The sequence below is a fragment of the Amblyomma maculatum genome, chromosome 1 (genome assembly GCF_055883805.1).
Source record: "Amblyomma maculatum isolate TAMU_Amacu chromosome 1, ASM5588380v1, whole genome shotgun sequence".
Classification (NCBI taxonomy): Eukaryota; Metazoa; Arthropoda; class Arachnida; order Ixodida; family Ixodidae; genus Amblyomma; species Amblyomma maculatum.
The window spans coordinates 110418271-110433561 of record NC_139344.1 but is presented as its reverse complement, the minus strand read 5'-3'; the positions used below and the strand labels follow the sequence as shown (position 1 = coordinate 110433561).

General features: G+C 47.5%; 1 protein-coding gene across 1 annotated transcript in view; it reads left to right on the top strand.

Annotated features, from left to right (window-relative positions):
- The window catches only part of LOC146203492 (cytochrome P450 4c3-like), a 59642-nt gene that overhangs the window by 12170 nt on the left and 32181 nt on the right, over positions 1-15291 (top strand). The window contains exons 3-4 of the mRNA XM_084603046.1: positions 4788-4873; positions 6329-6519. Coding sequence (XP_084459172.1) covers positions 4788-4873; positions 6329-6519 — 277 coding nt within the window. The remainder of the gene's footprint in view (positions 1-4787; positions 4874-6328; positions 6520-15291) is intronic.

Below are 15291 nucleotides of genomic sequence, written 5' to 3'. Positions count from 1 at the left end.
GGTTGCACGAAGCCTTGATTCACACTCACCTGCCATGAGCCCTCAGGTATCGAGCGGCAGCCACCGCACTGAGGAGCAAGCTGTTGCCTCGTGCATATATAGTGTCATGCTCTGGTCAAATATACATACGGGACTGGGACGATGCTACACTTCTTTCAGAAGCTAAGTGAAAGTTAGGCTTTCGCGTAGTGTTTTGCCTACATGCTCATAATATTACTTATTAACACAATACAGCCTATAGAAGTGACGAGTCACAGAAACCTTGTCATCTTTAAACTCTGTTTGTTCCTTTAAAATCTAGAGTACTACTAAGTAACAAAGTTCCGTTGCTTGCCGAAATCCGCAGAATTATTGTGGACGTTTTACTAAGATTACATTTTGTACCCAGCATTTTTCGGAAAATAAAGGCTGACGCAATCTGTACTTGTGCCCACATTCACTCTGAGCCAGTACATTGTATTGAAGATTTTATTAAAAAGCACGCGGGAATTGGGAGGTGTAAAAAATAGGCGTGCCGTATATTTGTATGCCTTCATGCATTCAACTGAACAAACTCTTAGAATACACTCTATATAATTTGAAATTTTTTTAGTTGCTCTATTCAAAACACGCTTTCATTTCTGCTTCTTTGTAAGGGTTACTCAGTGTGTTAATTTTTGACTTCCACGACACCAATTACAAGCTATACGTTTTTGACTTTGAAACCCGTGAGGTAGTACAATATTTATAAGATGTGTTCCTTTCTGGCCAAGTGTCATCTACGTGTTTTTAGGTTTGGTTTGGTTTATGTTGAACGCCCCAAAGCGATTCAGGCTATGAGAGACGCCGTAGTGGAGGACCCCGGAAATTTCGACCACCTGTGGTTCTTTAACGCGCACTGACATCGCACAGCACACAGACGCCACGTTGTTTCGCCTCCCTCAAAACGTAGCCGCCGACGGTCAGGATCGAACCCGGGTGCTCCGACACAGTAGTCGGGCATCTTAACATCTGCCTGCACCACCGCGGCGGGGATGTTTTTAGGAATATCAAACTCTGTGCTTTCTTATAATTTCAACGATTGAGTATCTTTTAGCTGGCTACTTTTGTTTGTGTGTGTGCTTTGTCCCCGATTCCTCATTTCATTTCTGTTCCTCTGGGTGCCTTCACAAAGCTGAGTTACCACAGAGGGGACACCACCAGAGTGAATTAAATACTGATGCATGTCCATGTTCAAGAGCCGGAATAAAAAGCTGTTGAAAAAAAGAAAAAAAAATATGGGCGAGATTTAAGCTCCGCCTTTACGGGTATGACGCGATACCTAGCTACTAAGCTACCACGTTATCCAACTACTGTTAGTGGGTCCCTAACTGACACACAAAGCCCCGCTTTAACCAGCCGTATGAACCTGCCCGCGGTGCCTGGAATTAGCGTCCCTGACTCGACATCCAAGCGCACTGTAAGGTTGATTCTTATTCCACCTTGCCACCTCAAAGGAGCGACCCGAGTTGGCAGCTCCTCACAACTTTCTGATACCATGTGGTCTCATTAAGGCGCACAACCCATCGAAGAATCTGTGTTCAGCCATGTCAGCTGCCACCTGCCAGCGCCATGCCCGTGATTTGTCGCTCACAACGCTAACACCGGTACCGACACCGGATTTTATGCCTGACGTTCCTTTTAACGCCTTCGCGTGAAAAAAAAATGTTGACGTTTACCACGGCTTAGCCCGGTTATGCAAGCGAAAGCGTTGTTATGCTTGGTTACGCTGTGCTGTTAAGTCAGGTTAAACTCATATGGCTAACCTTGTTTACAGAGCGGAAGTCCGATTAAAGATAGCGGTTTAACTTCTGCATTACTGTGAACGTCAAGGAAACGCAGCAGAAGCACTGGTTTCAGCGCACGACTCCTCCATGGCTGTCTGCGGACATCAAGGCCACCACAGCTGGTTCTAGACGACACAAAAGTGTCGAAGGCATTTTGAAGGGCGATGAGCCAGATAGCCAACGGTGGCGAGGGAGGGGCCTGGTAGGCATGCGACTTGAAGGCTGTGTGACATTGTGCCAGGCAGTGCTGTATATATGTGGAGATATACGCACTAGTACGCATGAAGTTCGCCAGCATGAGGAAGCAGCAAGTGTACAAATTGGAAGATGAAGAAGTAGCGGAAGAAGCAAGCGTTGCCTGCACCGCGAGCGTCGCAGGTTCTCGATGGCTCCTCGCGCCGCACCTGAGGTCGAATTGCTGCGCCAACGACCTTGGCTGGACGAGGCCAGTTAGGATTTCGCTTGAAAAAATGCCACATATCCGGGCATCGCATAAGACTGCAACAAGTTTCCTTTGCCATTCGCCGCTTCTGAGAGCACTTGCGGTTTGAAGAATTCATCCCATGCTATGTATTGCTTTGATGGAGCATATCTGGTTCCGTGTTTTAGCCGTCACATGATACTGACCGCGTTTGCCTTTATTTTTCGCCCTAGTAATTTTTGAGGCCTGCAATTTTTTTTCTGGGTTATACAATGGCCAGTGACCATCGAACATCAGGTAATAAAATATATCGACTAACAATACTGCATGGCACACAGCTCATGCAGACCGTCTCATCCCGCTGTATTCGCCTCAAGGTTAACCTAGAGGTGGCGCTTTCCGACGTCGTCCTCTATCTATTTTTGTAAGGCGAAGCCACTGGGCAGCGCAGGACGAAATGCAGGACAATATGCTAGTTGCTATTCTATAGCATCTTCTAAACTCACGAAGATGCAAACTTTGTAGCAAACTGGCCTAAGAAAGGACCGATACGGCCTGGTTCACTGTATTTTCATTAACTCGGAGTCCAAGGTGATTAAATAAATTTGAGACATCATGCTGCTCGGCGAGTTTGCCCCACACTATGACTGCACATCAGCTGGCTAGACAACGCTGGTACTGCTGCGATATTCTAAAGCTATTCTTGCTGCACGTTGATGCTAACTGTTAATTAACGTGCAGCGCGCTGAATAGAGTGAGGTCGTTGAACTCTACGACGCGACTACATTTTGCAATTAATTTCAGCGAATATGATATTCTGACGCTGCGTCATTGAATCTAAAAGCGAATATAAAAAAAAGTCAGCATTCACTTAAATAGAAGACAGCACAAGGGAAATGTTTGTGTATGTGGCGATAATTATTGATCAATGCAATAATATTTTTTTAATACCGCTAATTATGGTCGTAATAAAGGAATGTCACACACTCTTGAAAATGTGTCACCATCTGCGATTGCTTTTTCTTTGAAATGCAAGATACGAATATGAATATTAGCCGCTGCGAAGACACTGCGAATAACTGCACATGGGCGCGGTTTTTCTTGGGCAAGACGTTTTGAGAGAATTATTTCTTTAGCACCTTAAATATCGAGCAGTGATCCAGTCTTATGCAAAGCAAGAATTTAGGATTATAATTTGAACAAGGGCGCCGTATATAAAACGGTTTCGAAAGAAATTGATTGTCTGTATTTTTGCGACTGTCAAACCTATATATCCCCAATAAACACGGTCAAGCTGGGAGGGGAGCGAGGTTATTAGGCTCGTATGAAATTTAGTGTTGTTTTCTGCTGTTCTCAGAAACAATGGCTTTGCCCGGAAGAGAGCAGCAGTACTTAGCCGGATAGCGACTTTGCCAAAATGATTAACGTGGAGAGATGAAAGCAGTCAAGCATCTTGAGCGTGGTTTCAGAGGGCACAGAATGGCCTGTCAGGCCTGTCGATCTGCATCTGTTCGGCAGCTGTGATGAGGCAGGCTCATGCTTCAGCATCTGTCGGATTCCGTGCAGAAATGAGAGTACTCAATTTCTCGGCTGTTGCATTAACCTGTGTGGATGTCGGCAGCTTGTTCGTTTTGCTTTCACATGACACCTAACGACACCATCGCTGTGCTTGAGACGCCCCGCGGCAAAGAATATAAAGTGCCGATGACGTTCGCGTAGATTTCATTATCCCCCATGATATAGCCGATAAGGAAAACGATTGCTTTCATTTTAGCATGGGAGAATAGCTTGCTCATATTTCTATAGTAAGAGGCAGACAAGTAAAGACTAGCACACAGGACTCAGTACGCGCGCACGTAAGCACTGCTGGCTAGCAGACGACGCAACAGCGCATTGATACTGAGTAGGGTTCGCTGCTGCGCCGCAAGGTAGCGACTCTGCTCGATCTCGAGGCCAAGATTAAGATATAGGAAGAAAAATGACCATGATACCTATTGCTACCACCCCGTTTAAAAGGGGACGCTCCTATATTCCATCCATCCATCCATCGAGGCCAATTCTTACTTGCCATCTTCACTATCTCAAGCAAATTTTTCCGCCGTCTCAAATAAACTGCATGCAAGACAGCCGGAGCGAATGCATGTGTCTTCGTGGGACCATGGAGAAGGAGACATGATATAACGCAATTTTCATGCTCACATCGTGAGTAATGACATTCCCGACATAGCCATGTGTATCAATTTCCTTGTTCCAAATTGAAATATATTCAGGGAACCTATAAACGTACCCGCCACGGCAGCTCAGTTGGTATGGAGTAATATGATTATTTTAAAGTCACAGGCTTAATCAAAGCCTTAGCGGGCTATTTCTATGAAGTTCAACTAAGAAACGCCTCTCTGCTGTGTTGTTCAGCGCACTTTAAATAACCTCAGGTGGTCTAAATTACTCTGGAACCCTCAAGTAGGGTGGCTCTCTTGGTGTCTAGGGTAACTTAGGGATCATTGTCTCCAGACGTTGCAAGGTACTGACGCCCTTTCCAATGCGATTCTTTTCGCTTGCAGACATTGATGACCAATGTCAGCACTCAGTCTAAATCCTATTACTACTGGCTACTTCATTCATGGCTTGGAAGCGGACTTTTGACGAGGTATGGAACTGGATGTATGCGGGACTGAAAACCGAGTGTGTGCGCGTGTGCTCATTAATTGTGCGCACAGGGCTTTAAGCGCCCAAAAATTATAAAGACGCTACCTTCTAGACATTTTCTTTCAACGGTGATAAAAATTGGAGGACACTTCGGCGACTAAAGTGGTAAAAGGTGAAAGCCTGAGTGCTGCATTCTGCTACGTGATTTTACCAGGTGCGCGTCATTATTTATATTTAATCAGTTCATTACGCAACTGTAACAATTAGTAATCAATAATTAGTCAGTCATCAATTAGCAATTATTCAATTAAACATTGATTAAACAGTCATTAATGAATAAGTGGTGATTGGTAGCCATATGGCCGTTTAAGGCGATCATAAATTTATCCACAAATTAATTAATTATGCAATTGTCACTAGTTACTATATATAATTAATTTGACATCATTCTGTAGTCATTTAATTAGTTATGAATTAATAGTCATTAATTAGTAATTGCTTATTGCTTGTCATATGGCCATATAAGGCGGCATCAATTATTGTATAAGTAATTCATTATGTAGCTGTCAATAATTAGTAATTATTGTTTGATTTGGAATTAATTAATTACATAATTAGTCTTTACCTAAATAATTGAATTAACTGTATTTGGGAATTACCAATTAATTAACAGTTAGTGCTGTGTAATGAATTAATAATTAGTCATTAATTATTTCTTAAGAATTGATTGATATATAACCTTATAACCTGTAGTCCGGGGTTCGCTGCATTAATTAGTAATTATTTATCTTATTACGCAACTGTCACTGTATAGTGATCAGTAATTAATTAGTAATCAGTAGTAATTACTAATTAGTAACCGGTGTTAAAAATTAAGCAATTATTAATGATTTATTGCGCAACTACCACTAATGAGTAATTAATCTTTATCTACTTGGCAATTAGTAATTATTGATTGGCATACGGCCATAGAAGACACGCATCCGCGCATACTGTAGTGATGCTCTGTGATTGGTCGACCTCCATGACGTCATCTCGTCTCGACCAAACAGAGCCGCCGCAAAAACGCGACGGTTTTGCTGACAACGATGAGGCTATAAAGGCTTTCAGCATAAAAAACAACTCAAAGTATTCTAGCTGGGCGCCTTGTCTTTAAGTTGTAATTAGACACTCACCTTCAGAAAATACTGCCCTTAGGAAGCATGAACGTGTAGCCTATATATCAAACGCCCTAGAGACAGCGCAGAAATGTAAAATTCTACTACTTTTTAGGGCACTAGTTACGTGCATTTCAGAGTGAACCAGATTCGAGTAGCATTCGTTTCGGCCTGTTAGCTGTGGGGAAGTCGAATGCCACCAATCGTCCGGAAACTGCACCCGAGTTTCGTTTCACAAGTTGTCCTCAGCACCCTTCGCCCCTCTGCGTGCACTTCACAACGGCCCTGTTTTTCTGCAGTGGGGGATCCAAGTGGAAAACTCGGAGGCGCATGTTGACACCAGCGTTCCACTTCAAGATCCTCGAAGAGTTTGTTGCTCCAATGAACAGAATGGCGAGAGAGACAGTGGTGAAGATCAAGAAAAAGCTGAATGAGCCCTGGATAGACGCTGTGCCCTTGGCAGCTTCATGTGCATTGAATGTCTTGCTTGGTACGAACACGCATTACATCAACTTATCGAATGTATCTATTTGGATCATGTTTCGCCATTTCCAACGCTATATACTCTTTACAGAAGTTAGCGTGCGCACACATGTGGTCCCAAGCGATAATGCTACGCATGCGCATCGAGCGCGGTGAGATGCGAGGTTCTTCAGCACCATCCAACATCGCATCGTGCTTGCACTATTCCAGCGTTTCATTACTGAGGGAATATAATAAATAAGCAAAAAAGAAAAAAATGGCGCCGGTACTTTTAAAATTGACAGCAATTCGTTTGTCAGACAACGAATATATAAAATGTGTAAGGGATCGAACTGTCACAAGTCACCCGAGAATCACTCACTAGAACAGACTAGCCGCTTAGCTTGGCGCTCATCTGCAGGAGCTTATCAGCCTCGCCAGCGGATAAGAGATTGCCGTGCCCAAGCTAGCGCTAGCACAGTCCGCCAGGTGATAACCTTCCATAGGACTCAATAACACGCTGCAGTTAGTGAAGCTTGATAACACCCTCTCGGAGCATTTCGCGTTGCACGCATAAGGGTGCATGCACTTCTCAGTAACGAAAGCACGGTACTCTTCCGCGCTATAGCAGAGGACACGAAGCATCGCCTCTGTGCTCCTGCGCCACTTTGCTTCGGTGCGCAACCACGCCGTATTCCCTGACATTCCGCGAAGCGAAGTCGAGCCGTGTTCGCACATATTTCGGAAGGCCCAGTACACCAGATCGCACTCTGCTCCACCTTTTGCGTACTCGAAACGTAAGCTAGCTGCTGTCGACGAAGCAGCACGCGATGGAGAAAGGTGCCCAATCATATATGAGCAGGCATGATAAATTGTAAATAGCCTCTCAGCTTCTCAGGCTTGAAGCATTTTATATATTGAAAGCGTTGCTAACGATAGCACCTAGAAAAAAAGCCTAATTTGCTCTTAGGCCAATGAAATTCTTAGTACTGAAAGAGCCGAACAGGATGCTTCAGGTGGCTTCCATTCGGCGCCGCACTGAAAAAAAAAATGGCAGGGTATATATTAGCGGTTATTACGTGTTACTATATTGGCAGGGTTTAATACAGAGAGAAAGCAAAGGCTTTCGCTCTATAATAAACCTAGCAGCTGTTTTTTACACGATACTTTGGTGTAGCTGTGGGCCTGGTTCGCAGTAGATTCAGCTGTACAGGTGGCGCTTCTTGGAAGCCACCGCGTCGAATGGCGGAGGTTTAACTATAGTTTAACCGTCGCCTCCGCGCTGTGGTGCAATGGCATTATTGATCACCGAGGCCTCAAGTTTAATTAACTCTAATTTAATTCTACTTGTGGCGCCATCTGTGAGCGTTCCCATCAAATAGCGGAAGTTTACCGTTTACCTGGTTATAACAAGCCGAAACACCCGTGTTGTGGATCAGAGGTTAAGACACTCGGGTACGGAGTGCCAGGGTTCAAGCCAGAACAGTTGCATTCGCTCCAACTATTTTTTTCTTTTTTTTTTTCAAAATATGGAACCGCTACAAGAGGTCATGTTCAGTCATTGGTCCTTCACAGGCTTCATTACTATCTCTGTTGGCTGGTGAACTTGAACGACACGCCGGGGAAAGCATGCGCTGAAGTCACCATACCGGACTTAGTCTGAACTACTCGCGCGAGGCCACGTGCTTGCGACCTCCCAAAACAGCTTAGCCAATCGCGGCGACGGCACAAACCAGATCGGACAAGGTTCTTTGTCGGTGGTCGTGAGTGTATGAGTGGTTTCGCACTAAATGTTTCTTCTCTACGTTTACACTACGCAACGAGCGTAACATATATTCTAGGGGGCTGCACGCTGACGTGATACTAGGAATAAGACATATATCCTCGCGATTAGATTGCACATGGGTATGTGCTGTGACAGGAGCACATATAGGAGGATATAATAGAGGAAGAAATTAGGAGGAAATAGGAGGACAAAAATAGAGTAGGAAATTAGCGTGTTTAAACCGCGTAAGGTTTCGAGGCACATAAGGACTTTGGTTAGGTGCGTATTTCTTTCGGAGGCCCATTCTACTTCTTCTAGTGTTATGGCCACTGAGCATTAAAACCGCTATTGCATTCTTGAAAACGCCTCTTCAGTTTGGCCATCTTAGGCAAGAGCACCTCCGAATATGCAATGCTACAGCTGAACTGTCGGAAATCGCAAGTCTTTTGTTATGTAGAAGGCTCGTTTTTTTACAAAGCACAATTACAAATGGATTTTGTTAACAGTGCTGTACTCTTGGAAAAATATGCTTCATTTTGTCTATTCCTGATATTTTATTTGTTGCGAGTACGCACACTGCCATTCTTTTGTGCGTCGGTACAGGTTATCATTTTATTGAAATGAGCGCAGTAATATCAATAGCAAATCTGCGCGTTAATAATAATTTAATCGCCCTTGAATAATCAATAATAACAGTCTTCCTCCTTCTAAAAGCAAGCTACAAATAGTTATCTTGTATGCATGATATAAAGGTAGCGCGAAAATAAAGTGTTGGCAAATCGCTCTGGTTTCATCGGTCACTCAGGAAGCGAACCTTAAGCACTAACGATCATTTTATCCTAGTGCTTGAAACAGTGAGAATGAAGTGAAAAACGCGAGGGCGAGCGAGAGAGAAAGAGAGTATTTATTGGTTGATCTCAGGTCGAGGTATGGGGCCTATATCGCCTAACACATGGGTGATATGGGCAACGAGCAGTGGCCACGGTATTGTACAGAATTTAACAGCAGGAGAGGCCTAGATCTCCCAGGAATACAGCACATTGGTTGGTAGGAACCTGCGTTTCCGGTAGTGTGGTGACTGCGTGTCACGTGGGCAGGTGCAATATGCGTGTGCGTTGCCAGGGTAGCTGCTACCCATCTGATAGTATCGTTGGTCATGGCTTTTATGGGGGGGGGGGGGGGGGGTTATTGGTGACATGGTAGAGAATTTGCGCTGGTCTGATGAAAGTAGATTCATGGCAAATAGGATCCTGAGAAGAAGGCGGTGGGTGTGCTGTAATTTGTTTAGTTTTTCTCTTCGGTGTGTTTTAGGCGCATCCTTACGATTGTAATCATCGGGCAACGAGGAAGGACTGCTCCGAGACATGTCGCGAGCGAGGTCATGCGCCTGCTCATTAACATGCATTCATTCCCTGGTGACCGGAATCCAAGCCAGAAGGACATGTAGGTTTGTGTGCTGCTGATGATGGTGCTCAGCTTGACGTGAATATGCCCCGGAAGCTTGTTTTTGGCGGGCGAAGTTATGGATTGGGTTCTGGCTTTACGTGCTCACTGTGATGTTGTTAGTTCGGTGTGGGGGGTGAATTATTGCTTCAGCGATTGTTTGTTTCAGCTGCTGTCGGATTAGGAATGCTAGTGTGACGAAGGACTTCCTGGTGGCGGGGTCTACAGACGAAGTTGCGTTACTGTCATTGAAGGCTGGATCTATGTATTATATGTCATGTGATTGGCCCATGAGGTGACATGCTCTTCCTTTTCGGCGTGCCGAATTCTTCTCCGTGTCCATGTCCGGGGTGTGGCAGAAAGGTGGTGCGGCTCATGTTGTCTCACAAAGTCGAAAATAGGGAATTAATGAAAGAATAAACGGACTGTGTCCAAGTGTTTGTAGTATGGTCTGGCATTTATAGGAGTAGCTTAAGCGGTGGTGTTGCGCTTCATTATGCGCAGCAGTTTTTCTTCCTCTATAGAGTGTAGCGCAAGGCGGTATTTTGAATCAGATTGCAGCATATTTCGAGACACCTAGCTCCTTGTGGAATCATTTGAATGTTGATAGCTTCTTCATTTTGTTAACTTGAGTTTTCGTTAGGTGTAGATTTGTTAGGTACTATATGAGTCTTTAGAAATGCTTGCTTCGACTATCTTGTAGACCTCGGGCTCATTGAGCCCGTTGCTGGTGCGGTTGCTGGTTTCGAGGGTATGGCGGTGGATATTTATTTTTCGGAGGATTGTTGATGTCCACACTGTGCTTTTCCCATCTTGCTGCAAGAAGAAGCCAAGGATGCCAACATACGGCTGGCATTGAATAGGGACACTGTCAATTTTCAATGTAAATAGAGAGCGGTTGGCATCAGCGGTCTTTCTCTTGTGGCACAAAACAGCAGTGTAGGCCACCTTTTCAAACGAAGATTGAAGCACTCCGCATATGGTGTGGGCTTGATAACATGCAGTCCTTCTTGGATGGCAACTTCTAGACATCTTGGGTTACCGCGGGCACACCAGAGCGTGATGTCATATGCGTAGACGTCATTTTGGAGATCAAAAACAGCGGTGTCTATCCAGAATTTTTTATTACCAGTTTAAACACCTTAGGTGATAGGTGCGCCCAAGGTGCACGTTGAAGTGCGCTCCATTTGATGGTATTGGGCGTCGAGGACTGATTATTTGGCACACATTGTGCCAGATAAGAGAGGCTTACTGTGCAATAAGACAGGAAGTTATTTTATATAGTTGAATAGGCAGACTCCTGGACTGATTTTCAGAAGGTTTGCTAATGTTACTCTACGAGAGGCATTATCGGATGCCCACTTGATGTCAAAACCTGCAATAGAGCATAGTTGGACAGAGCTGAGGCTTGCATATACGTCCTTTTAAATTCTGCAGCTACATCTTGGCACAACACGCACGAGTGGATGCCAGTGAGTGCGGCAAGTAGATGGTGACTGTGTTTCAGATGCCACTTTGGGCTTGCGATCCTCATTCTGTCCATAATATCCTATTTATAGGAGGTGAATGGAGTAGGGCTTATGTTTGCTGTGAATTTATGGGTGTACCTGGTTTTGGCACAAAAATGACGTTCTCTTTTTGCCACGATAAATGGAAGATGCCCAGTTTATACTAAACATTATTTCTATGCTCTAATAGGTCGAGCAACGTCAGGAAGTTTACGTGGCATGCTGTAGGGGATTTGATCCATGTCAGGAGATGAACACCACTTCAGTTGGAAGAGTGCCATATGCAATTCAGGTAGTCCAGGTAGAAAATTGATGCCGTCGTCGAGATTTTCATGAGGATTTGGTTAATGATCAATTTGCATAATAGGAAACGTCAAGGATAGATCAAGGCATAGAGGTGCAGGATAGAGGGGCAGCGGTGGCGTAGCGGTAGAACATCCGCCTCGCATGCAAGAGGACCAGGGCTCAAATCCCGGTGCCGCACAATTCTCCACCGGATCAAAAAACAAAACAAAAACAATCCGCGTGTCGATGGAATTGCATAAACAGGTTTGGGGTGCGACCTGATGCCGGTGAACACCTCCGTCAACGCACTCCCTCACCAGAACAGGAGTTGGCCACCCTGGTGCAGCAATTGGCCGCAGGTCGGAGGGTGCAAAAATGGGCAGAGCTGAGCACGGAACTTGCAAAACACCAGATTGACGTTTTCGCAGTGGCAGAAACGCATCTGCGGGAAGTAGAGGCTCCCCCTCGAGTCGATGGATACGGGTGGGAGGGCTGTAACCGCCAAGGGTCGGAACGCTAAGGGGGAGGAGTAGGGTGTTTATGGGCGGAGCCTGGCAGGTGGAGTCGTACCATGCAGTCGTGCCAGGAGCACATGTGGCTAGCTGGAGCGATAGGAGGTAAACTGGTGGCGTTGGCAGTGGTATACATGCGCTCGGGCGGGGCTGTAGAGTACAACGAGGGTCTGTACGAGTGTCTAACGCAGGACATACGAGCGCTCCGAGCGCAGTCGGAAGTAGTGATAGTCGGGGACTTTAATGCTCACATCGAGGACCTCGACGGGCACACAGACGCAAACGGCAGGCAGCTGTTAAAGTTGGTAGAAGGGGAGCGGCTTGTCATGGTGAACGGCTCGGGCAAATGCGAGGGGCGTACAACCTGGGCGTTTAGGGGCATGCAGTTGTGCATTGATTTCTGCCTGATGACAGAAAGGCTCTACGAGAAACTAGAGCGAATGGTCGTCGATGAGGAGGGTGAAGGAAATTTGGGGAGCGACCACAATCGGTTGCGCCTGCTGTTTGGGCACGTGCACCGGAGACGGGAACGGCCCCAGAAGTCAACACAAGGGCGGCTTAGCGAGGCCGAGCTGCGAAAGTTAGCAAAGTGCCTGGAGGCAAGAGTGGCGTTTTTAGACTACTACGACGCGATGATAGGAGAGATGGTGGGACAGCTCACGGCATGCAGGGGCATACCAGAGGCCATCATAGGGTGAAAGCTTGGTGGAGCCCAGAGGTGGCGGCGGCCATACTCCGGCGTCGAGCGGCGAGTAGAATACACCGCCAAGCTGTCAAGAGGCAGGACAAGGAGGCCATTGTCAATGCGTGGGACTTATATAGGACCCGGAAAAAGGAGGCAGCGGCTTTGATCCAGTCGCGGCTCCACATCTTTAACCGCAAGATGATGGATGAGCTGAGAGCGGCGGGCCGGCAGGCACCTCAGCGTTTTTGGCGCTGGGTTAAGGAGACAGGGCAGACCCAGAGCCAAGCAGCGTTGAAAGCGGCCCCAGGGGGGCGAGGCGGATACAGGGACGGCCTGTGTTCCAATCCTGGAGAAGTGGTGGTGCATGATGCAGGAGTCATCGGTAGACACGGAGCTCGAAGGAAGAGTGATGAGCGAGCCCCGAAAACAGTTAGCAGAAGACCTTGCGGCAGACCTTCGTGCAGCACCTACGGATCGGGAGTGGAACGGGCAATGAAGAGGGTGGAGGCCAAGACCGCAATGGGGTGTGATGGCATCCCCATGAGCCTGATCAAGGCACTGGGGCCTAAGGCACAGTCAAAGTTGAAAGACTCCGTCGCACAGGTGCTGGAGGATGCAAAGATCCCGGAGGACTGGAGACTGACAAGAATAAAGCCTCTGTATAAGGAGACCGGGGACACAAGAGTGCCTGAAAAATTACAGGCCAATAGAAGTGACCCCGGTACTGTACAGAGTAGCCGCACAGGCGGCAAAGGCCCGATTGCAAGCGTGGGCAGAGAGAAATGGGGCTCTTGAGGAGCTCCAAAATGGTTTCCGGGCGGGACGGCGCATTGAGGACAATTTATTTGTCCTCACACAGTGCACAGAAATAGCACAGCAGACGGGAAACCCACTATTCGTGGCGTACCTGGACATCGCTAAGGCTTATGATAATGTGGACCGAGCCATATTGTGGAGCATCCTGCGGGATTTTGGCCTTGAGGAGTCCAGCATCGAGCTACTGCAAGAGCTGTACGCCGATGTCCGAGCTTGCGTGGAGTGGGCGGGTCAGAGGACTAGCTTCTTGGAGAGCCCGAAGGGGCTACGACAGGGGTGTCCAGTGTCACCACTGCTGTTGATGTTGTACATCGCAGAGGTCACGGAGCAGCTGGAGGTATCTGGGCACGGATGTCGGTTTGAGCATCTAGAGGCCGGGGTGAAGGTCGAGCGACGTATACCAGCGCTGGTGTATGCCGATGATTTTGCGGTCCTCGCAGGGGCACGAGAAGAGCTACAGAGACTACTGGACATTTGTGCTACGGGAATGAGCGAGCTTCGACTGAAGTTCAGCCCAGCAAAGTGTGTAGTAATGGCATGGGGCGAAAGGGACAAGTTGGGCGGGCACAGGTGGGAACTTCAGGGAAATAAGATAGAGAGGGTGGATTCCGCCAAATACCTCGGCGTCCGGTTGTCGGCAGGGGCAAACTACCTCGGGCAACACGAGAGGGATATGCGGGGGAAAACGGCTCGCTATAAGGGTATGTTGGGTCGTCGGTCGCTCTGGGCGCTTAGCCGCTACGAGGTGACGAGAGCCCTATGGAAAATGGTGGCGGTGCCAGCGCTAACATATTCAAATGCAGTTCTGTGCATCTCCGCCGGCACCCGGGAGTTTCTTGAGCGACAGCAGATGGCAGTCGGCCGGGTAGCTTTAGGGGTGCCCAAACACATAGCGGTGGAGGGAGTCCAAGGCGAGGGCGGATGGTCCTCTTTCTCAGCGAGAGAGGCGGCGGCCAAAGCAAAATATGAGGACCGACTGATGCGCCTCCCGGCAAGTAACTTGGCACATCAGACGCTAATCCACCTGGTGTATGCTGGAATAGCAACGAAGTGGACAAGGCGGATAGCGAGGCTGCAGAGACGGTACCATCTGCCAACAGTATGCCTCTCGGATGTACCGGCGGTGAGCGAGGGGAAGAAGCTCAAGCTGAAGGTGAAGAAAGCTGAGACAGCTGAGTGGATGCGCAGGGCAAAGGAGAAGTCATCCCTGGCATTGTACAGAGCGCAGAAGACAGGGATTAGCCCAGAACCATTTTATGACAACTCCGTGGGGAGCGAGCTACTGGCTGAAGCCAGGTGTGGAGCCTTGAGGACGCGGCAGTGGCGATCTAGGTTCACTAGCAAGTGCGTATCCGACTGCGCCCTCTGCGGAGCGGAGGAGGAAACTTTGCAGCACGTGATACTTGGGTGTGTTGCGATTTCTCCCGCCCTTCGCACGGCGTCGCTGCCGGTCGCCCTTGGCTTCGCAGGCAGCACGGCTGACACGGCAGAAGGAAGCACCGACAGGGCTGCGGCGTCACATGAAGAGGGGAGCGGAGTAGAATCCCTTGGTGCAGTCGTGGAATGTACAAAGAGACGGCTGGAGTTCTGGTGGGCACGAGGAGCAGTGCGGCCGGAGCGGCGCAAAGACGTGGAGTGAACTAACATCTATACTCTCCTTTTTCCTTTTCCTTCTTTTCTTTTTAATTTTTTTTTGCTGGTCAGATCCCACTGAGTGATCGCCCGTTCAAAAGGGTACGACCATATCGCCATCGCTATCGCCATCGCAACTTCTCATGATAAGCTC